The 21,772-nt window shown below is 35.4% G+C and overlaps 3 protein-coding genes across 6 annotated transcripts; 2 read left to right on the top strand and 1 right to left on the bottom strand.

Moving 5' to 3' along the window:
* Window positions 1-139: 139 nt before the first annotated feature.
* LOC117226505 (protogenin B) lies at window positions 140-10,726 on the top strand. 2 transcript variants are annotated; one of them, XM_076518245.1, is made up of 20 exons: window positions 140-582; window positions 1,129-1,391; window positions 1,479-1,611; window positions 1,692-1,848; window positions 1,925-1,996; window positions 2,085-2,311; window positions 2,384-2,529; window positions 2,605-2,764; window positions 2,848-3,132; window positions 3,228-3,395; window positions 3,468-3,659; window positions 3,744-3,922; window positions 3,995-4,142; window positions 4,214-4,312; window positions 4,384-4,537; window positions 4,619-4,752; window positions 4,818-5,183; window positions 5,265-5,542; window positions 5,607-5,714; window positions 5,791-10,726. In XM_076518245.1, exons 1-20 carry the CDS (start codon window positions 516-518, stop codon window positions 5,998-6,000), a joined length of 3,546 nt encoding a protein of 1,181 aa, XP_076374360.1. In that variant the 5' UTR covers window positions 140-515; the 3' UTR covers window positions 6,001-10,726. The 2 variants fall into 2 exon arrangements, with proteins under 2 accessions (XP_076374360.1, XP_033336778.2); XM_033480887.2 differs by having other exon boundaries at window positions 1,922-1,996.
* LOC117226524 (uncharacterized) lies at window positions 10,391-13,450 on the bottom strand. Of its 2 annotated transcripts, XM_033480976.2 has the most exons (8): window positions 13,117-13,450; window positions 12,937-13,010; window positions 12,677-12,850; window positions 12,326-12,528; window positions 12,095-12,248; window positions 11,757-12,025; window positions 11,454-11,669; window positions 10,391-11,392 (listed from the first exon to the last, which is right to left on the bottom strand). In XM_033480976.2, the coding sequence occupies exons 2-8, from the start codon at window positions 12,983-12,985 to the stop codon at window positions 11,339-11,341; spliced, it is 1,119 nt and encodes a 372-aa protein (XP_033336867.1). In that variant the 5' UTR covers window positions 12,986-13,010; window positions 13,117-13,450; the 3' UTR covers window positions 10,391-11,338. The 2 variants fall into 2 exon arrangements, with proteins under 2 accessions (XP_033336867.1, XP_033336866.1); XM_033480975.2 differs by having other exon boundaries at window positions 12,937-13,447.
* Window positions 13,451-14,329: 879 nt separating this feature from the next.
* put (activin A receptor type 2 punt) lies at window positions 14,330-21,489 on the top strand. 2 transcript variants are annotated; one of them, XM_033480970.2, is made up of 9 exons: window positions 14,330-14,948; window positions 15,521-15,711; window positions 15,778-15,955; window positions 16,154-16,293; window positions 16,407-16,786; window positions 16,863-17,049; window positions 17,118-17,255; window positions 17,339-17,470; window positions 17,564-21,489. In XM_033480970.2, exons 1-9 carry the CDS (start codon window positions 14,900-14,902, stop codon window positions 17,747-17,749), a joined length of 1,581 nt encoding a protein of 526 aa, XP_033336861.1. In that variant the 5' UTR covers window positions 14,330-14,899; the 3' UTR covers window positions 17,750-21,489. The 2 variants fall into 2 exon arrangements, with proteins under 2 accessions (XP_033336861.1, XP_033336860.1); XM_033480969.2 differs by having other exon boundaries at window positions 16,154-16,308.
* Window positions 21,490-21,772: the final 283 nt, after the last annotated feature.

The raw sequence follows: 21,772 nt of genomic DNA, 5'->3' as shown, positions 1-21,772 counted from the left end.
AAAGTTGGCGAGTTTCACTTCTATGAGTATGCTCTTTGTCTATGGCCCAGTAGTGTCCATCTAGCGGCGTGCATGACAGGTTTTATAAGCTTGAGATTTAGTATCGTGGCATCTCGGTGGAGGGCGTTCGCGTTCCTTTTAACAAAACATTCTATCGAGTGGCCATACCCTGTCACAAAACGTGGTGGTAGCAGTGGTAAAAGATGGCAAGAAACGAACGAATCGCGTGCTAATGCGAACGAAGCTAATCGAGTATCATTCGCGACGGCCGTGCAGTTCTCGGTATTGTCGACGTCCTCGAGATCTCGGTGACGATATACTGTTTCGCATAGAGATGATGTGAGAAGCCGAGACGAACATCGAAGGGGGGTAAGAGTTCGGCGAACGGAACGGCCGAAAACTCTTGCAGCCGATGTCAAACATGCGGCGACCAATTTCGCGGAAAAGTCTACCGAATCGACGGCGTGTTTCGGTTGAGATTTATCAGTGAAACCAGTGCCAATGAGCGTGAATATATGGCGGCGCGAGTACTTTTACTGAGCATCTTGTTTACAGAAGTGCTAAAGCCCGCTTGTGTCGCAGGTGCGTCTCCCTCCTCTCCTCCTATCTAATCTGTTTATGTTCGCCAAACCAAACTGATACATGCTGGACCACGCGCTAACGTTTCTCTCGTGACTTTTTCCTATTACATACTTTCACCGATGATTCATTTGAAAATTCATCTCTTGCCGGATACGCAAACCGTTAAACGCGCACGATGTGTCTGTATTGAATGATTTTGAATGATTGTGAATGATTGTTCGCGCAACCATCGGTCGATGCGCTTTTACAGTTTTATGCGTATTTCAAGTAGAGGTCCCTAGATCATACGTATGTAAGTACGTGTGTGGTAAACTAATCCGGATTTAAATTCTTGTAATTTTTTAATACACGATTACCCGTATATTTCTGTTTTACCGGTACCCGTACATTCCTATTACACGTGTATTTAAATTCACGTTTGTATTTGCGAAAGAAGAAAACGTCAGACATCAGCTTGGTAACTTCCTAATCTGTGTACAGGCGTATTAAGAACATGGATGTTTAATTGCTTAACGCATGTACAAAATCGTGATTTTTTGATTTCAGGTGTCAAAGAAATTGGAGCTGGTTTACACAACATAAACATTTCAAAACCAGAAAGCTTCAATACTAGTCCAACCAAAGGTTCTGGTGTAACGTTAGAAATTCAACCCAGTGGTCATGTGATATTAGGGAAAAAAGGGATTATACTTAGTTGTATAGCTGGTTCAAATCAGAATGTATCTTGGCTACACAATGGGGTATCAGCACCGCCGTGTGGTATTGCACGCTGTACTCTTCTACGAAATGGCTCTCTTCACTTACACAAGGTATGTTTCTCGGAGTAATAATTAATCAGTGTGTTTACCTAAGAGATTTAATTTTCATTATTATTATTGATATTATTCTTATTGTAGATGGTGCAGAAATTTAAAGAAAAAAACAATACCACAGTTAATTTTAGGGATTATATCAAAGACGAGTACCGTTGTGTAGCACATACTAATTTAGGACTTTTACGATCATCTCCTACATTTATACAAATAGCTGGTAGATTCCTTGTTAACTGTTTTATTATTGGATCGTATAACAACACATTTCATAATTATAATTATATTTCTACTTTCCAGAACTTGCCCATATATTTAAAGAATCACCTGAAAATATAACTGTATACGAAGGTGAAGTAGCAAGACTGTCTTGCTTAATAGATAGTGTTCCTTTTCCTCCTAATATCACATGGCAGCATAATGGAGAAAAATTGTTGCCCAACCATAATAACTCAAAGTAAGAAAGACTTACGAATATCCAACGTTAAATTCTATAATTTTTGTTACATATTAATATACTTGTTTTTCAGTAGTAGGTATTTTATGGTACCACCAGGTGTTCTGTACATAAAAGCAACGAAGTTATCAGATGCTGGTTCATATAGGTATGTGCATATTTAGATGTATAAGTTATAGATTAAGTTGCAAATTACAATAGAGAATATAAAGAAAAACATGCACTTATATTTCTAGATGCATAGTAAATAATGAATTCCTAAAGAAAACCAAAAAAAGTAAAGAGGCAAAATTAACCGTTATCGCTCGGCTAGAGGGTAATGGATCGCATACGCTACCATTCTTGTTTCCGCAAGTTTCGTATAATCATTGGTTGCTAAATGGAACAAGTCTTAGTTTAGCATGTGCTGCATCTGGATATCCATCTCCACTTATGACGTGGACATTTATTCCTCGCTATACTGGTAACTTATTTACATTCACGTTACATTCAAATACTTTTACGAATTAAAGACTATTCCATAACAATTTTTCAGATACTCAAAATGTTGCACAACCTCGCATTTTGCTTAATTCTAGTATTGGAATTAGTATATTGTCATTGGTAAACGTGAGTGTGCCCGATGCAGGAATTTATCTATGTTCTACAAAAACCATTGTTACAAACAATTTGGAGATTCAGGTTCGTCGTGGAAGCTTATTGCAAAAGTCATCAATTTTTGTAACTATAATAACATCGTACGAAAACTTCTTTTAGAATATTACAGTGGACATTTTGGTACCACCAACGTTTTTGAAAACGCCTAAAAGCCAAGTATGTCCAAATGGAAGAACCGCACGATTTGAGTGTCAAGCACAGGGGTTGCCTATGCCTAAAATATATTGGTTAAAAGACTCACTAAATATTACAATGAACGGTAATTACTACGTCAACAAAACGGTACATAAGTATAGAATTTTTTAAGTCGGGCCTGTGATCTAATATATAAACTGTTTACAGGACGTAGGACTACATATATAAAAGAACATAATAAAACGGAGTTAGCAATATCAGCAACGGTTCCTTCAGATTCTGGTATTTATCAATGCGTTGCTGTGAACTCAGCTGGTGAAATTTGGGCCGCAGGTCGGCTTCAAGTGAACACGTCTCGTAATAGTCCTGCTGCACCTACCTCTCTGAAATGTAAAGCTGTATCACCAGTTAAAATTTTTATTTCCTGGGCTCCACCAAAGTCTCTACCATACACCAGTATTACAGCTTATACCGTCCATTACAGTCCCGTAGGTGAGTGAATTCACAAAGAATTAATCAAAGGAATAAGAATATTCATCGCAACCAGATATTGTATAATGAATTCCCATATATTGTATTTAATACAGAAGGAGGAAAGGAAGAAGTTTCACCGCCAGAACCCGGTAATTCTACGGAGGTGGAAGTGACGAAGCTTCTCGAACCGTTTACTAATTACTCTTTCTACATACGAGTGTGGAACAATAATGGTCCCAGTGACCAGTCAGCCACCATTTTGTGTTCTACAGCTCCAAGTGGTAAGTTAATTTTCTTTGTTCCACAATTTTCTCAGGTGAAAAGAATATTAAAAGTCTTGTCTCTTTACACAGTTCCTATAAGTGTACCAAAAGTAAAAGTGAATATAATTAGTAGTACAAAATTAAATGTATCATGGGAACCACTCACTAAAAAGGAGGCTCGTGGTATCATCGAACAATACAAATTACAGTGCAGAAGACACGAACATCCATCATCTCGTGTTCTTTCTTTACCTGCTAGCGTTGAATCTTATGTACTTTCTGGTATATATTTTACTTCTTTAATTGTTCAGAAATACAGATTGAATAATGCATGACGAACTGATTTCAATTATTCATATTGGGTAGATTTAATACCTGGTGCACAATATGATCTACGAGTACAAGCAAAAACAACTGTAGGCTGGCCTAATATGAGCGAGTCGCAGTTAGAATGGACGACTGTGACTATGCCATTTGCAGAATCAATTGTTATCAAAAACGTCGTGGATATGCAAGTATGGCTTATAAATTCTTCGATTGTGAAGGTTTGTACAGATTTTCCAAATTATTCGATATTCATTGTACCATTCGTTCTTACGTAAAATTCCGGTTTTTAGGTGGAATGGAAAATTAATATTAAAGAAAATAATAAAATTAAATCAGAATTTGATCGTTGGCAAATATATTGTGAAAATCAAAATGGACAGAAAATCACAAGTATTTTTTTACCACAAAATATTACTGAACATGTATTTACTAATCTTGGTAAGTACCAGTTACGGTACAATTTTATCTTGTACTTTGTCGAGAATTTAATTATTTATATTTCTGTTTAGATGTAAATGTTTCATATACAGTGGGTTTGTGTATGATAAGCTCTGACGAAGCGACCAGCTGCCTAACAAAGAAGATAGAAACTGTCCCACCAGATGCAAGTAAGTTGTACATATTATGGAGAACAGCAGAATTGTTATTGACACAATTAATCTATTAATCTTCAATTTAGATAATATTCCAATGGCCTTGGAAGCTATTCCTGTTTCACCTACTTCCATAAATGTAACATGGTCATTGAGTGACGCGCATAAAGTCGATTCTTTCGAACTATGCTACCAGACGATTCATACTACAAATTCCGATGGTCCCAAATGTATCATATTGTACGTAGAATAATAAGAACTTCATACTGCTTCAGTCTACATTGATACTATTTAATCGTTAAATGACTATTATATTTCTAGAAACTTTACGAAAGCGAGCGTTGATAAACTTAAACCATTTACGCTATATCAATTTAAAGTAAGAGCCATTCGAAACAACCCTAGCCAAAGCAGTTTCTATAGTGAAGCTATTGAATGTTATACAAATGAAGACAGTAAGTAAGGATGTGTAGATTTAATTTTGAAAATCGGTAGAAGTTTGATAATTCAATGCTTTTAGTTCCTGGAAAAGTAGAGGAGGTACAATGGTTTTTGGTGAACAATACAAAAGTTCGAATCGCGTGGAAAGAAACAAGCAATATAAATGGCATAATACAAAATTATTTTGTTATGTACACCACGGATTTAATGGATTCGAAGACTACGTGGAAAAACATGACGGTACCTGGTAACAAAACATCGGCGATCTTACTAGAGTTGACACCGGGGAAACGATATTTCGTTATGGTCCGGGCATCCACAAAAGCCGGTTATGGTAAACCTTCCGTGCCTATCGATATCATCACCAGTGGCGGTCCATCGAAGGTACCTAATCCACCGGATGAACAAAAACCGCCGCAAAACATAAAACCAGATCAAAGCCTTGGTAAGCGATAGATTCTATACAGCACTCTTATTTAATGTTACTCAACATTAACAATAATAATATGATACAAATTGTGTTTAGGAGTGATTCTTGGTGCAAGTATAAGCATCGGATTTATTACGATCTGCTTGTGTAGCATGTATTGTCGGAGGAAATGGGAAAATGCTCGTATTTTGAGAGACAATACGCAGGCAATGAAAGGACGTTCATTGGTACGTAATGGTAATAGATGTTGCGTGGACGAGTCCTCTACATCGGTGAGCCAACAAATGAATACTAGGGTAACACCCAATGAAATCGAACTTGCTGTTCTTTGCCCATCGTCTCCGGTTGCAACGAACCCACATTTGGATACAAAGGTACGTGGAAATCAATGACATTTCTCTGTCCAAGGATAAACAACTCATTCATTTGTTGCTACAGGGTGGGAAGTCTAATGGGATCCTGGAATCCTGCGCAAAGGAACCTTTGCTAACGTCATGGGATGTGAATGGCGATCCTAAGGATATCGAAGTAACTAAAAGTTCACAGGTGCGGATAGTAATGGCAAGAAAGTATCGGCAAGAGAACAGTTTTATTAAATGCAGTTGTATTCGTATGTTTGCAGTACAAAACAAAGGACAGCGCTGTCTTCGTGAAACAGACGTCAGAGCACGAACTGGAGCCAGATTTGGAGGGCACACAGCTCACGATGGTCAATTGTACTTTAGGCAGTAGCAGTAGCAGTTTAAACAACAACTCGGGATGCCCGGATGGAGATACATCCTTGTCGAAGTCTATGTGTATATCTGTTCCAGCGCTGGGACCAAACGGATGAAAGCTGTGGTCGATACGATTCAGTATTCACATTTTCTTCCTCTGTTACTGTGCAACAGGTAGGATACAAAAAATTTTTCCCGTGGTTTGAATCAACGTGTACACAAGGTGTATGCGAACACACATGTGTACGCGTGGGTTAAAAAGTAACAAGAATGAAATTCTCGAAGTAGTAGGAAGCAATGCAAGTTACTACACTTTACGAATTGAGTATGGTACAGTTTGTAAATGAAAATACTGAAACATTCTGGTAAGTAATGTAAATAATAGTGTCGTACAAATAAGTGCGTCGAATCTGAACACACAGACTATTGTAAATAACATTTTCAAGCAAGTTACGTCTATTGAAAAACACTGAGAAGTATTCCTGTATTAATGATTTGGTAAGAAATCTAATAATGATTCTTAGATTTCGTGTTCTGTTGAAAAGTACTGTGCTACGGATAAATCATGCGAATGATACTTAATATTCATTAGCTAACTTGCTCATACACGCGAGTAGATAGATGCCCATGAAAGGGTTGACTATGAAATTAAGAATGAGATAGTGGGACGGGAAGAGGATTCTTGATGCTTCTGTAAATAGATTTAACTATTAATCTGTGAATATGTTTATAAGATAGGAGTATCATGTTTCTCAATGATAGCGAAAGATAGGTAAATAATGCATTCCTTTTATGCTAGGGAGGACAAAATTATTGATAATATTCAGGTACAGGTATGGCCTAAATTAATTCATGATATGTGTTGCTTCTGAAAAGAGCAATAGTATTGATCATTCCACACTCTTAAGTTTTCCATTAGCCACATGGAAATTGTCAAGAAAAAGTTTTTTAATTAAGCAATTAAAAAGAGAAAACTAATCAGATCTTAATCTATTCAAAATAGAGCTAGAACTTAGATTTGCTTTTTTATGTCAGTGCTATCAAGCCGAATGTATAGCATTTATTAAACTTTGGCGGATATTTATTCTATCAAAGAGTCGAATGTTATCAAACACTTTTTTAAAAAGGAGACACTCGAGACGTTGGTATTAATTTAACAAAGTCTTGTTTATATTATACGTCTAATCACTGTATTATAGACTACTGCAGCATATAGAAGGAGCAGGAAAAAATACGATTACAGTTTTTAAAAAAAGAAATTCTAAATTTTTTAGCACCATGTACAAAACTTCGTCGTAAATACCATGTAGTTTTAAAAGATATATTAAAACGCGTACATAGTAATTGGATAATATCAGCACAGTTATATTCTAAATATTTTTTCCTGTTCACGTCGTCAGTTTACGTATGACAAAGACAAATCTTACGTTGTACAAGACATTTAAAGTTAACTACATCATACAAAGGGAAGAACGAAACAAAACTACAAAACATATTCCAGACTGGTGCATGTTACCATGACAGAGATGAAACCCAACACAGTACCTGATAGAAATAAGCTATATCTTTTAGAGTGAGACGTAGATATGTCATGTTATTATTGTACCTCCATTAATTGTTATTTATTACATTTTACACGTTCAGTAGTACCCAAAATGATCACATTACACTGAATCATGCAATAACGTAGTCACTACAAGCACAGTATGAGAAATCATGTAAAGATAGTGTTCCGTTTCAAGATGGACCTTTTTATTAGATGTTTAGAAAGTGCTGAGCATAGCTGTTCCAAACATGTTCAACACTTTACAAGCAACTTTTGAAATGGTGTATCCTGAAATAGAACATATAGAATTAAATCAATCTGCACATGCTAGAGATTTTTACCATATTATATTTATTGTACAGATTTCTACATCTTTATACGAAATAATTTGTTAAATATTATAATTTGATATCAGTTCTACAAAAGAAAAAGAATAATTCTGCCTTACGTTAAAGACATGTTACTATTAATACAGATTTTTTATATAGAACACACTCTGCAGCTATACATTTCTAGGTGTAAAATATGATTTACTTATGTTTTATTCAAACTCAATATTAATAGACTATAACAAGACTTCGAGAGTGAAATAGTTACAAGATCTGATTGATTTAGAAAAGAGAGAGAAAGAAAAAGAAAAGAAAAAATAGAAGATAATTTTACTTGCACATTGTGTAATAACATTTGTTAGATATTATACGATCACATTTTTTATCAGAATCTCATTTCATACAACGCAGTAGCTATTTATTCTTTACATTAAAACACAACAAATCTGATTTGTTGCAAGCATACATTTCACAGACAGAATTTGCTTGTTCTGTGATTTTTTTATTTAAACAATTTGTTTTCCATTTGTTATCGTATTTAACATGAACCTGTTACATTTTACGTTACTGACATATAGTGGTATACTTTTATATTTGTTGAAAGTATTTGTTACTCTTCTTAGAGTTGAATGGAGGACACGAGAATTGATAATATAATCGGTAGGCAATTAATTAACTTCGATCGCTTATAAATTTGTTTTCCTTTTGCATTGAACTCTCTTCAAATATTTCGATATATCTTTCGCACTGTATGTATATGTTAATTATTAAGCTTGTACAATTTTATAATATTGACGGAATTTTAATAATTCTAAGGAGAAAGGTATTATTGTTTTTATGGATAAAAGAAAAGAAAAGAAAATGATAGTTCAAAAGCGTTGATAGATGATGGAGAAAAAGATAATTAATATAGCGACGAATGCTTGCGGCGAATATTATGCTCTATCTCATTAAAGAAAAAAAAAATGACGTGGTTTTTTTACTGTATACGAATTTTAACGATTGATTTTATAGATTTTGTAAGGGAAGTGAATGAATATAGGTTTATAAACACTTTTGATCATTTTATTCTTAGTAACATAATGATGTACTAGGTATATTTAAGTGCAGCAACATTTCAACTGCCATTAATACTTTTTTACCGGAAATTTTTTCATTCTTTTGTACTTTGCATAAAAATCTTCCATTTTGATAAACCGTTTATCGAATTTATAAGAAACCAATAATTATGTATATCAATGAAACAGTTCGTGGTACTGTAAACGTTTTTCAACTAACTGTGTGGATGTGATAAGTTGTAGACTTCGTAGAAAACGACGAAAAAAGGAAAAGCAGAAAATAGAGTCGCCGTGCTAAGTGTTCAATTAACTTCTAAATGAACGAATTAATAATTGCAGTATTGAAGTACAAAGCAATAAACATCTTATCTGTAAACTGCAGATAGCAGGAACAAGTATTGTAAATGTCATGTTTAGAGTAGAACGATTTGTATAAAAGAGAAATACATACATACTTGGAATTGAGGCTATTTCAACAATAGATTTTTTTCTTCTTTTTTATAGAAAATATTCATTTGTTATGTGTGAGGTCTTTATAGAAAAGAAATAAAGTATTTTATTAGTAGGTTCTCATGATGCATATCTACTTCTACATTCTATCACACTAAGCAATATTTCAATTAAGCGCGTTAGAGGTACCGTCTAGCATTTCTCATTTGTGCATACAAATTTTTTAATATTTGCATACAAAATCTCTTCACAGCTTTACCAGAGATAGCAAAGGGAGAGCGTAGTCATTATTTCATTTCATTTGCAATAGCGTTTCAAGATGAAACGACCCAATAGTACATGGACATAAAGTATTAATTATAGATCGTACGGCGACTCTAGTCAAGTAAATATACCTCCATAATTGCCACCACGCTTGTACGGGGTGGGAACATTATATTACTTAATTTTAACTTAACCTCAGTACCTATTACACAACACTATAATTTAGATTTACACGATTTACCTCAGAAAATATATTTGTCGCGTGACAGTGGATAGATATAGCCAAGACATTAATATTTTATTTTATACGACGAGATATATATGAAAAAGAAAAGAAAACGAAGAAACACGGTAAAATTGATGTTTGTATTACTACCGTTAATTGTAGTAGTAATTAATATGTATTAAGGAAACTTTATTAATTTATTTTTCGCGAATCCTTACCATTTTTTTTCTCTATCTGTTTTTTTTTTTACTGACACCTACGTAATTAGCGTACTGCGACAATTATACTGTTTTTTAGGGTGCAGCTACTTTGTAAATATTTTTACTCTACGACTGTATATATATTATCCGCAGAAAATATTAAAAGTATATATTTTAATATATTATGTATAATGAACTACATCAAATTATAATCTTATTGTTTAAAGTATTTGAATTAAAACGATACACGAAATATTTAATGATATTGTTGACCCTTCTGAGCGCAGTATCTTGTTGTAACCAATGATTGAATAAAATTAAGATAGTGTATCGATGTTACTTGTCTTACAAAAAGAAAAGACAAGAGATAATCTCCTATTCCTAATAAATACAATTCTCGGAATTAGATAAGAGGTACAATGAAAAGGCAAGATTAAATTGCATAAATGAATAACTTTATTATCAAAGGATTAATAACAATTGTTTCAAAAGAGTAATACTATTAATCTTAATTGGCAGTTAGTGCCGTTAGCCTATGCATTTATTTTGTTATACAATCTGATGCAAAATTAGGTTTACCTTTTCGTGTAATAAACCCACTCAATTTTCGTACGTTTGGCGTTTTAGAAATATTTTTCTAGCTTAAGTAATATTATTTGTACTTGATTTAATACATTATATAATTCGAATGTATCTAATATTTCTAAACTTACGAAACCGTTATTTGCTTGGAATAAAAAGATTTCTGAAGTCTCGAGTCACAGCTCAATGGAAGATCTATATTGGAATGCAGTGGATGTAAAAACAAAAAATTCCCTCCTAACTTTCTACATGAATCTCATTAGTTTCTCCCTCTTTTTTTTAACAATTATAATTATTTTGCCAGTCTTGGAGAAATGCAATATAAAAAGCATTTTTTACGATGTACATAATTCTCTAAAATATTTATCCAAACAATTTCTACATGCTATAATACATTAAGTTTAGGCATGTAAATATCTCTAGTATCTTGTCCGCTCTTCAGCATTTTTTCAACTTCACGTTACTCTTTATATTCGTGTCAAAACTTGACTAGCAACCTTAACGTGCAAAAATTTCATAGCTCAAACTATGATAAAATTAAGTACATTAATTCCTAGTTTATCACATTTGCAGATAGGCTTATTATATGAAATCTTCGTATTCCATCTTGTATACTCTATATAAACTTGACTAACAGTATTCGTTAGCGGGTAAAATATGAGTAAAATGTATAACATACAATAAAGTACGTAACTTGCATAGATTACTAGGCACAAGGTGAAACGCTCCAAAAAGTTCTTTATACAAGTCATTGTAAGCTGTTTCAATAATTGATCTTGGCAGTCTGCATTGCTACATTTCATAAGACCAATGAATGTGGAAATATCTTCATGTTCACGTAATCTTCAAGAACCTAAAGAAAAATAAATTAATGTAACCAAATCTTCAGAAATTATGAAATTACAATTGTGTACCTCTTTCAAAGCATTCTTTGTGAGTTTGGGATACATATAAGTAAACCCAGTGTTTAACAGCTTTCCTGGCTGTAGATACAAATGTTTGTTGTAGAGAAGTTCTTGATCTATGTATGGGGACAGTGGACTATTTTCCACGCCATCCTTATTGCAAGCTTCTGCCCAAGGTCCCATATGTTTGTCATTCACTTCCTCCACTACAGAGCTCATATCAGTCTAGAATTCATAATAAAAGAAACGAAGGTTAATTGTATTAACAACAAGACATCTTTAACACTCGAAACAGTAGAGTTTCATTCTTACTTTGGCTAATGTAGACAATGTAGTACCCCAATAATCATGATTGATGTTAAACAACTCGGAAACAATAGCGCTGATCGATCCCTGAGTAGAATCACCTTCATCAACAACATTGTATGTTTGACCCAATGTATCTGGTCTGTTTGCTATATGCCAGATAGCTCTAGCTACATCTCTTACATGAACTGTGTTCATGTGAAGATCTGGTCCCCAAAGTAATTTCATCATCTCTCCTAAATGTTTGTAAACTGCCCCCACTACCAAACGTGGTGCTAAAAAGAAAGATGTACCATAAGCTTAAAATATCATAATTTTAATAGAAAAACTAGATATTCTATTACCTAAACCAGTTTTGTCTCCACAACCGTACACAATAGCTGGTCTAAGTACTGTATACTTTAAATTTGGTATGTTCTTTAAATCATTTTCTACTTGCAACTTGTATTTTGCAACATACGTCCAAGGCTCACCAATTTCATCTTCCTTATGAGGATTCTAAAAAAAAAGAACATTTCTGTAGATTTATACATTTTATGTTTCAATAATCAGATTCAAACTAAAAAATTGCATACCTTCTCGGAAGCGTTAAAATTACCAGAAGATATCTCTATGTATCGATCAACTTGCAATTTGGCTGCTTGCTGAGCACAGTTCATGCTAAGCTTATAGATCCCCTCTTTGTAGACGGGATCCGTCTGACCGCTCTTTGTCTCCCCAGCGCAATTAATCACATAATCGAACCGATCGTCGGATGCGAATGCATTTTGACAAGACGCTGTAAACAATTCGAAAATACATGATAAATACGCGTTCAGACAACGACGCCGGGATCTTACGGAATTAAATAAAAATACCGTGGATCTTTCTATTCAAGAGAAACTATTCCGCTTGACAATTCGGGGACATCTTTCATTCTCTGTTACCTGCGTTAATTAAGTTGGCGCTCTTGAACTCGAGCGAAGGATGCTCGAATATTAGCTGGTGTTTAGCATTGAGCCAAGCAGTCTGCGGCGGCACTTTGTCCACGACACGGACGAACGAAGCGAGATCATTATCCAACAGATACTCGACAAGATTACGCCCTATGAAACCGCATCCTGTTCCAACGATAATAATACTTTTCTTCACATTTCTGTTTATCGCTTCCGTCATGCTATCGTACAACGAATGAAACCATACTCACCTCCTAAAACTACGACTCTCGGTTTTCTATCGGACCCACACGTTGCCATGACTGCTTGTCATTTAAAGAAACCTCTAACGAAGAGAAACAGAATCTCACAGCCGTGGTGACACTTCCCGCAAATGAAACGGACCGGCCGCAACAATGTTATCTGAATACCACCACTTTCCCTCGACTAACCTCAAAACCTGGACGCGAGGAGGAACGTGTTACCACGGCCTTTTTCCTCTCGACAGAGTCATCGACGTCGTGGTCACTTTTTGGCTGTCTGTGGTTAAAAGAAGATAGCCTCTCGCGGTACCGTTCGCTATTCACCAACCACACCACTCTCCCGAATGCAATTCAAATGCAGCACGAATCTCGCGATAACCACTAACCAACAAATTACGAAGAATCACCGCTGAACATGGAATGGAATCACAATCACAACTGATCGATTTGTTCAGTTCATGTAGTGCTTTTCACTGCCACTCTGCTCAGGGTATGGTGCAAAGGTGTAGGCTTTACACTGTCATAATCCATTCATATATGTATTGACCTATGTGTACATTGTGTAATAGGATCTTCTGTCCATGTGTCCGCATCGGTAAATGTGTGGTTCAAATGTTAATGGCAGTCCCCGCAAGAGGGCGAATTAAGATACATAAACGGAAGATAATTTTTTGCGAATTCTTGATCCGCCAGCGATTACAATATATGAGAAATAACTCAAAGATGCAAGTAATGCAGCATATGCTGCAAGGTATGTTAATATAACCTTACCGATGAAACCAGCTGCAATTTCTAGAGTTAGAACTTTGAAGTAATTCGATTCAAATTAACCGCCACAGTTCTACTACTTGCGCGCGCTCTATCTACAAGTGGTCAAATTACGAAGCAGAATAGAGTCGATAAGATGAATGTTCAGACTTCAGACGCCATCAGACACCCCAAAAACGAAATTCTAGCAGTCTTCAAAAACTCGTTTTCAGTGCGTATTCATCCTTGAACTGTTCGAATAGAAATCGTGATCTATCCTCTGGCGTTTAGTCCGTAAACATGACACAGTTAATAAAAACGTCCTTACATGTCACTAAAAAAAGAATTCTGATTTACAGTAGATAGATTAGCATCTCTAATAATTTTAATAGATCGTTTCGCAACACCCCTAACGGCATGATCGAAACTAAACGCGCCAGAAGGATGTCTAGATTACTAAATATTCACTTAGAAAAGCTCTACATATACAATTTTGTTTGTTCTTTTTTTATTTTAGTGCTCCTATAAATAGATGAGCAGAATACATGATAGAGAAATCCAACGTTATTCGACAGTTTACGCCACCTTCGAGCATCGCGAGGTGCAAACGTGACGTTATCAGTTACGCATGTTCGCGGTCGTTCTATCATGATCCATTAGTTTATGATCCATCTTGCCGTGCGTCTGGCACGTACATTCGTGAATCCGCGGAATTTCGCAGACTTTTATCAATCCGATCGTGACTCGTCTTATCGTGCTTGTGTACGTACTCGATCGATCGTTCGTCTACGTACTCGTGGCTGTTTCAAAGTGATCGTAATCGTAACGATCGAATAGTGAGAAATGTCATAAATCCATGGTGTCCGCGTTCATGCAGATACGTGGGAGGGGGAGAGGAAGAGAGATGTGTCGGTGGATGAATTACTACAATTTGCTTAATAGCTAATAGACTGTTCGCGATTCGATTTTTTCCTCTGTTAGCGTTCTGGTGTTGATTTCTGGCTGGGCGGTCTGTGTTCGAGGAACACGGGGCCGTGAAGAGAAGCAGAGCAGGAACACGCGATGGTGCGGATCACGTAGAAAATAAGCCAGATGTGACGGCTAAACGGGGACCCCGGACCTTGCGCACCAAAGTCCGGCGCTCTAGCCACATTTCTCTGCGAGCACTGTGCGCCTAAACTTTGAAAAATAATTCGTCTGGTATGCTTTTCGCGAGCTGTTCACGATGCCCGCATATGCGACCATACTGCCATATCTCATCCTAGGATTGTTAGGTAATCGTATGCACCATTATCTCCCCTGTTGAACGTTCGTATCCGCGACGCAAATTACACGCTCCGACGCGAAATCCTGTCTCGGTGATCGCGGTATGCTGTTTCCTCGTCGAATATGTTGCAAACCATCGTTGAATCTCTGCCACTTCGTGGACCGATCACTCAAGTATCTCTCTGTTTACAAACGCAACGACGAAAGTCGATTTTCTGCCGAAGTGACAGTTTGTTTTGTAATCAAACGGGAACCATTGCGATCGAAATAACGCGTCTTGTTTGCATTGCTCGAATAATAGTAACATGTCTTTTGGAATTTATTTGTTTATTTAAGAGACGAGATGTATATAGTGGGCAGAGAAACTTGAAAAATATTTGTTTAAACTGCTTCGTAAATTGCACTTGCAGGTTTTTTGGAACATTATAGAACCCTGAACGGAGGGAACAAATTTGTTCTTATTTGTAATTTTCATAAATTAATTTGTAGAGATCTGTATTTGTATAAACGTCTACAGTCCGTTTAAAATGTATACACTTGTTGTTTTCCAACATTCTTGATAAGGAATTATAATTTTTAGGACCTACTTTAGGGCATGATGTCAAAGGTTCTTCGGTATGTGAATTTTATAATGAAACACTATGCACGGAGTCCCAGCAGGAGTGTTCGGGAAGGGAGGAGTGTGGTCCACATGACCCAGGAAAAAGAAATCATTGTTATGTATTGTGGCAAATTGATAATGTCACGAAAAAATCTATAATTAAATTAAAGGTACAATAATGTTTATTTTGTTTTTAATTGCTCTGAAATTGGGACTAATACTATTACATATTGCAGGGATGTTTTCTGGATAGTAATGACTGCTATGACAGGCCACACTGTATCGAGAACAGTGCAGAGAGGAAAAAGGAGTTATTTTTCTGTTGTTGCGATGGCAATATGTGTAACCAGAATTTTACATGGGATCCCCACCCCACATCCTCCTCCAAACCTATCCAACCTTATGTTATTCATGGTATGCATCTGCTTTGAGAATCATAGAACTCTATTTATCCAAATTTATTGTGAAAGAAGACGGATCTTATTTGAATAAGTGAAATCAATTGCATCCGTCCGTGTTGAAATAATAGTTTGTTAGTAATAAGATAAATAGAGTTCTTCTAGAATAAATTGTACTGTGTATTCTTGATTGTTAAATATGATTATGTTTCAGAATCAGAACCCGTTCCAAACACAGAACAACAAATAATTACACTTGTCTTATCAGTATCCATACCCATGTTCCTTCTTGCTATTATTTTACCATTTTTGTATTGGTGCTACCGACGTAGGAAGTTGGGATATTTCAACGAGGTTTGGAAGACATATGTACATAATATCAAATTACTAAACGTTATTGTTTTGTTTTGGTGTGGTACTACCAACTTCGATTAGTATATAATACTAACACAAAATTGATTTAACAGGTACCGACGTTGGAACCTCTTCCGCTGCCACAGCCATCTCCCAACTTAGGATTGCGGCCGATCCAACTTCTGGAGATCAAAGCTCGCGGCCGTTTCGGAGCAGTCTGGAAGGCACAATTGAAAAACGAGATTGTTGCTGTCAAGGTGTTCCCTATACAGGACAAACAGTCTTGGCAAACCGAGCAAGAGATCTTCAAGCTTGCGCACATGGATCACGAAGATATATTACGTTTTATAGGCGTCGAGAAGAGGGGGGACAATTTGCAAACGGAATTCTGGTTGATCACTGCCTATCATGAGAAAGGTTCGCTGTGCGACTATTTGAAAGCAAATGTCGTCACGTGGCCTGAAATGTGTAGAATAGCAGAATCTATGGCAAGGTATTTATTATCGAATATATGTATATCATGAATGCTTTACGAATATCTGCTATCCCGAGGATTTTGTTTGTACCAGAGGTCTGATGCACCTACACGAAGAGATACCAGCCAACAAAGCAAACGGTTATAAACCTGCTGTGGCTCATAGAGATTTTAAGTCGAAGAACGTTTTGCTGAAAGCCAATATGAGTGCCTGCATAGCAGATTTTGGCCTGGCACTGATATTCCATCCTGGAAAGCCCTGTGGCGATACACATGGACAGGTATGTGAATGAATCTGATAGTTGAATCTTAATATTTTTGTTAATATACTTGTTATTATCGCCTGCAGGTTGGAACAAGGAGGTACATGGCACCAGAAGTATTGGAAGGTGCAATTAATTTTACGAGGGACTCATTTTTACGGATCGATATGTATGCTTGCGGTCTTGTGCTCTGGGAATTAGCTTCTCGATGCACCGTACAAGATGTAAATTTTTGTTTATCAAATTCCTTTTATTCATTATATTTATACCATTAATTTGTTACATTATTTGTTCGTTTGTTCATTAGGGACCAATTGGAGAGTATAGATTACCATTCGAGGATGAAGTGGGGCTTCATCCAACGTTAGAGGACATGCAAGAAAGTGTTGTGCACAAGAAAGAAAGGCCACTTATTTTAGAAACGTGGCGCAAACATGCTGTAAGTAAATTCTTTCATATAACATTCTATGATACAATACATTATATTGTTTGAAGGCAAAATTAATCAAAGTGTATAAATACACTATCTTAGGGACTTCAATCAATATGTGATACAATGGAAGAGTGTTGGGATCACGATGCTGAAGCGCGTCTTTCAGCTTCTTGTGTAATGGAAAGAGTTGCTACATTGAGTAGGACGCTTGTTTTAAATTCGTCGACGTTAATAAGAGTTGATAATACCAACGAGACTATCACCACTAAGGAATCTAGTATGTAGTCGATCTATGTGTATTATAGCTTTAGTTACATTGCACAACCATTTTCTGTATCATAAAATATTTTTACGTATCACATCAATGAGGAATGTTCAAATATTTGCGTGTGGTTTTGTGATCATTTTTCTCTGCTTTTCTATCGACTTCTACCTTTCTTGATAAGAATTTTATATGTAAAATTAAATTTAAGAACTTGTTTCGTTTAACATATATCATTCAGATTTAGAATGCTATCATAAGAATCATTAACATCACGTTTTGTGACCAGTGTTATGTACGAAGTATTTAGTTTGTTGCTATTATATGTTCATAGCTGTCTTCATTAACGGAGAATCGAATCATAAGGTGAATTATGGATTAATGGTGTGAGAAACAATTTATTGCCAAAGGTTCCTAGCTTTCATAATCTTTTAAAATATATATGTTTCACACACATGAATCTTATGCAGCTATCGAATCGCTATCACGATTTTTATTTGTTACTAGTACATTTGGATCTAAAAGTAGCTTCTTTTAATACGAGCCGATCACATTCCTCATTGATGTAAGGCAGCCATGCAATGATTGTTCAGAGATAACAAGATGAACAAAGAAAAAAAAAATGGAAACACTAGCCAAGTGAATTTCAATAATTCTGTAGAGTGGTATCGTATGTGAATTGTTATAAAAAAGATGTCTTGACAACCTTATACAAAGTACCTGGTAGGAACAGACGAGTTAACTGATTGGAAGCCATGAGGAATTTATTAGGACTTTGCACGAAATAAATGAGCTAACTCTGATTATTTTGCATTTTTGTAACATACTATATTTAAGACGACTAGCTTACTTCACGGAACAAGATTTTCTCCATGAACTTAACTTCATTGAATACTTTGCTCAAACAATTTCCGAGGACGATACATCTTTATTGAATTATGTCTGTTTTTCTACTCTTACTGCCTCTAAGTCATTCAAGTGGTAATAGTCATTGCATCAGCCTGTACATACATACGTTAGACGCATTAAATAATCAAAATTAACGCCACGTTCACGTTCATGGATTAAATTTGATCGAGCGAAGTAACAGTCTTCCTGTTAACATTTTGCTTCGATTATGCTAGTTTATTTGTGAAAGTACACAGTTTTTCTCGAACATGCTAATTCTCTAGTTCGTACGAGAAGCGAGTCTTGTATCCAGTGTACATACATTGGATACGGAAGGCCTTGAATACGTAATTATTGTATATTATTTATGTATTAATATTTAACGAAACGGAGCATCTTGCTTGAACCAACGTTCTACAGTTCACATAAACGTCTCTAAACAATCGCCAAGCTCTTGATTCGAAACGCGCGTTCACGTTCATTTGATCTAACACACTTTCATTTATTTATTTATAATATAAATCCCAATGAATATTCGCTGAAGAGTTGACGAATCTAATGGTTTCAATTCAGACAATACTCCTTTTGGACATTCAAGATTTTATAATACATTGTCTTTACTTTCAATGTCCTTCCAACTCTTTTCTATTAAAGACTGCATAACCAGACTGGATAAGTTTACAAAGTATTTAATAATATCTCAATCGATTGTCAACCTGTGGTAATAATACTCGGAACTATGTGATAGAACACTTTACTCTGTGTTGAATCTTAATGATACGAAGGAAAAGCAATAGCCGTTCAAGATGCACGTTTCAAATAACCCAGGTTTATTTAAATTATCGTGTTACCGAGTCAATTTTCAAACATATATCTTCTACTTGCTCCAAGTTGTTTCAATTAGGACTGCCATAGTAAAAATGTATAAGGAGCTCCCTCCCGTTTCTTTTTCCTATGCGAACGCTTCATAAAATAACTTCACGACTCTAAATTAGTTGAACGTCATTCAGAACGGTGTAATTGCACTACAAGCTGTGATAATAATTGTGCGGATTAAATGTTGTATTAACGTAAACGAGGCCTAATTACATTTCGACTCTCGATCGTAATCGGAGCAAGTAGAGGATGGTGATTGTTGTGTCTTTGACATGATGGGCTTTAACAGTGCCAAAAGGGTAACAAGTACATGCACACAATAGAGCTTCTTCGTCTTTATATGTTCGTTTCTAGTTGCGTAAGACACGTTGGGATCGGTAACGTGTAACTATTAATCTTAAAGTACACGATGTTACGAATGGTTGATTAACCCATGGGTGATTGTATAGTATTATGTTTATTTTATAGAGGATACAGATCTTTATGTATAATATTCAACCGTACGGTACAGCGTAATTGTAATAATGTTAAGCGATCGGGGATATCATAGAGCACAGAGTTTATTTAACACAGTTACCTTAACGAGACAGTCGACCATACGATGATTCTGTACATTTGAATCGACCATGGGTTAACTCCTTCTATTATCTAGATTTAAAACAGATTTTTGGACTTTTACATATCGAAAAGGCAGGCAGCTGCATTCTTTAAAGAAATTCCATTATAAATCTCTCTTCTTTTTTAATTTCCTACTATATATAAATATATATGATGTATATGTTGAGAATTTTATTTGTAAAAATCATGTAATAAGGATAGCCTAATCTCATCATTGCTAATTGTTGCAAACAAGAAAAAAGAAAAAGAAAAGTCTTTGTGTAAAAAGTTAGGGAAACGATGCATTTGACGAAAAATGTCAGTCTGTCGAAACGGAGGCTGATGATACAAATAAAACGTTTGTTTGTAATAAAACGAGGACAAAAAAAGCAGCTTTTCAATTTTATGATCAGTAGTGTATAGACTAATACTATCATAAAATTCACATAGAGTGCAATGGTGAGGTATTCTGTATTTTGAAACTCCTTGTAAATAGGTAGATATACAAATCATAGACAATGCGTACAACGTATCATGCCACATTGCTTGTCTCTTAAAGGAATCATATCCCATCAGTATAATATGAAAGTTAGGTTTTAATATTGACAGTACCATAATGGCATTCCAGTCACTTATAATATACTGTATATTAATGTAAATCAATATTGTAACTTGTGACTTTTAGCATATGAAAATTCTTATCGGTATCGTCGGTGCAGATATAATTAAAGATTTTGATTAAAAAATAGAAATTACGATACGCTCTTCATCATCTTCTGTCATCTCAAATAATCATACTGATTTTTCCGCCGCAATTAATTGTACTAATTGGCTTTGTTTTATATAATAGGAGGATCAACAATTTGTTAAAATCGTGTTTGTAAAAACGGTGAATGTCTTTTTTGTAATTTAGCATTAAAGTGATGAAATACTTCCAATGCTACGATCAGTTTCATAACAAGCATAACATAACGCATAATTTGGTATCAACATCTACTTTCTGACACTGTTGTTAATCTTAGCAGTTCATTAGATGGTAACTGTTTTCATGAGACTATTTGTTCAACAGTGGACCCTCTTTTAATTAATTGTACCGTATTATAATGCAGACTGATGAGACATATCTGTCTGCATCCAGTCTAACAGGAATAAAAAGAGATTGTACATAAACTTTAGTAAGATGTAATTTAGCGGATAAGAGCATTAAAGAAAGAAATTAACAGAATTTTCTCGATTATCGTTTAATAGTTAAATATGAATCATAGCAATAGAATGTTCCTACGCACATTGGATGTAACCGTTTTCAAAATTTTTGTAACGATGGCCTGACAAGTTTTATATGGCGCAGGTGTACGAGATCGTTACTTTAAGAGAAGCAATTGAATAAAATGTATTAATTTTAGCCCGTAATTCTTTTTCTCATAGCTCGTATAGAGGGTATGCCGAGTAAAGAAAGAAAGTTCCTCATAGTAAAAAATCATCAATGCGGCGATCGTAGGCTTTTACGTAGTATAAAAGAGAAAAGAAAATAGCGGTGCTTGCAAAAACGTAATATAATCTACTTTATCGTTTAGACGAATTTCGGGTATGATAACAGCATAATAAAGGAACTAGTGAATTTTTTTGAAGAGCAGGTCAGCAAAGAACCTGTTGGAATTAAAGAAAAATAGGAGATAAAAAATAAT

Source organism: Megalopta genalis, chromosome 2 (genome assembly GCF_051020955.1).
Source record: "Megalopta genalis isolate 19385.01 chromosome 2, iyMegGena1_principal, whole genome shotgun sequence".
Lineage (NCBI taxonomy): Eukaryota > Metazoa > Arthropoda > Insecta > Hymenoptera > Halictidae > Megalopta > Megalopta genalis.
The sequence above is the reverse complement of the archived record's forward strand: the minus strand, read 5'-3'. Positions and strand labels throughout refer to the sequence as shown.

Coding starts and splice junctions, on each gene's coding strand:
- LOC117226505 (XM_033480887.2), top strand. CDS start 516: ATGGCGGCGCGAGTACTTTTACTGAGCATCTTGTTTACAGAAGTGCTA. Junction 1,612..1,691: donor TACATTTATACAAATAGCTG/GTAGATTCCTTG, acceptor TCTACTTTCCAG/AACTTGCCCATATATTTAAA. Junction 3,396..3,467: donor GTGTTCTACAGCTCCAAGTG/GTAAGTTAATTT, acceptor CTCTTTACACAG/TTCCTATAAGTGTACCAAAA.
- LOC117226524 (XM_033480976.2), bottom strand. CDS start 12,985: ATGGCAACGTGTGGGTCCGATAGAAAACCGAGAGTCGTAGTTTTAGGA. Junction 12,529..12,676: donor CGCCAACTTAATTAACGCAG/GTAACAGAGAAT, acceptor AATTGTTTACAG/CGTCTTGTCAAAATGCATTC. Junction 11,670..11,756: donor CATTGTCTACATTAGCCAAA/GTAAGAATGAAA, acceptor TATGAATTCTAG/ACTGATATGAGCTCTGTAGT.
- put (XM_033480969.2), top strand. CDS start 14,900: ATGCCCGCATATGCGACCATACTGCCATATCTCATCCTAGGATTGTTA. Junction 15,712..15,777: donor AATCTATAATTAAATTAAAG/GTACAATAATGT, acceptor TACATATTGCAG/GGATGTTTTCTGGATAGTAA. Junction 17,050..17,117: donor GTGGCGATACACATGGACAG/GTATGTGAATGA, acceptor TATCGCCTGCAG/GTTGGAACAAGGAGGTACAT.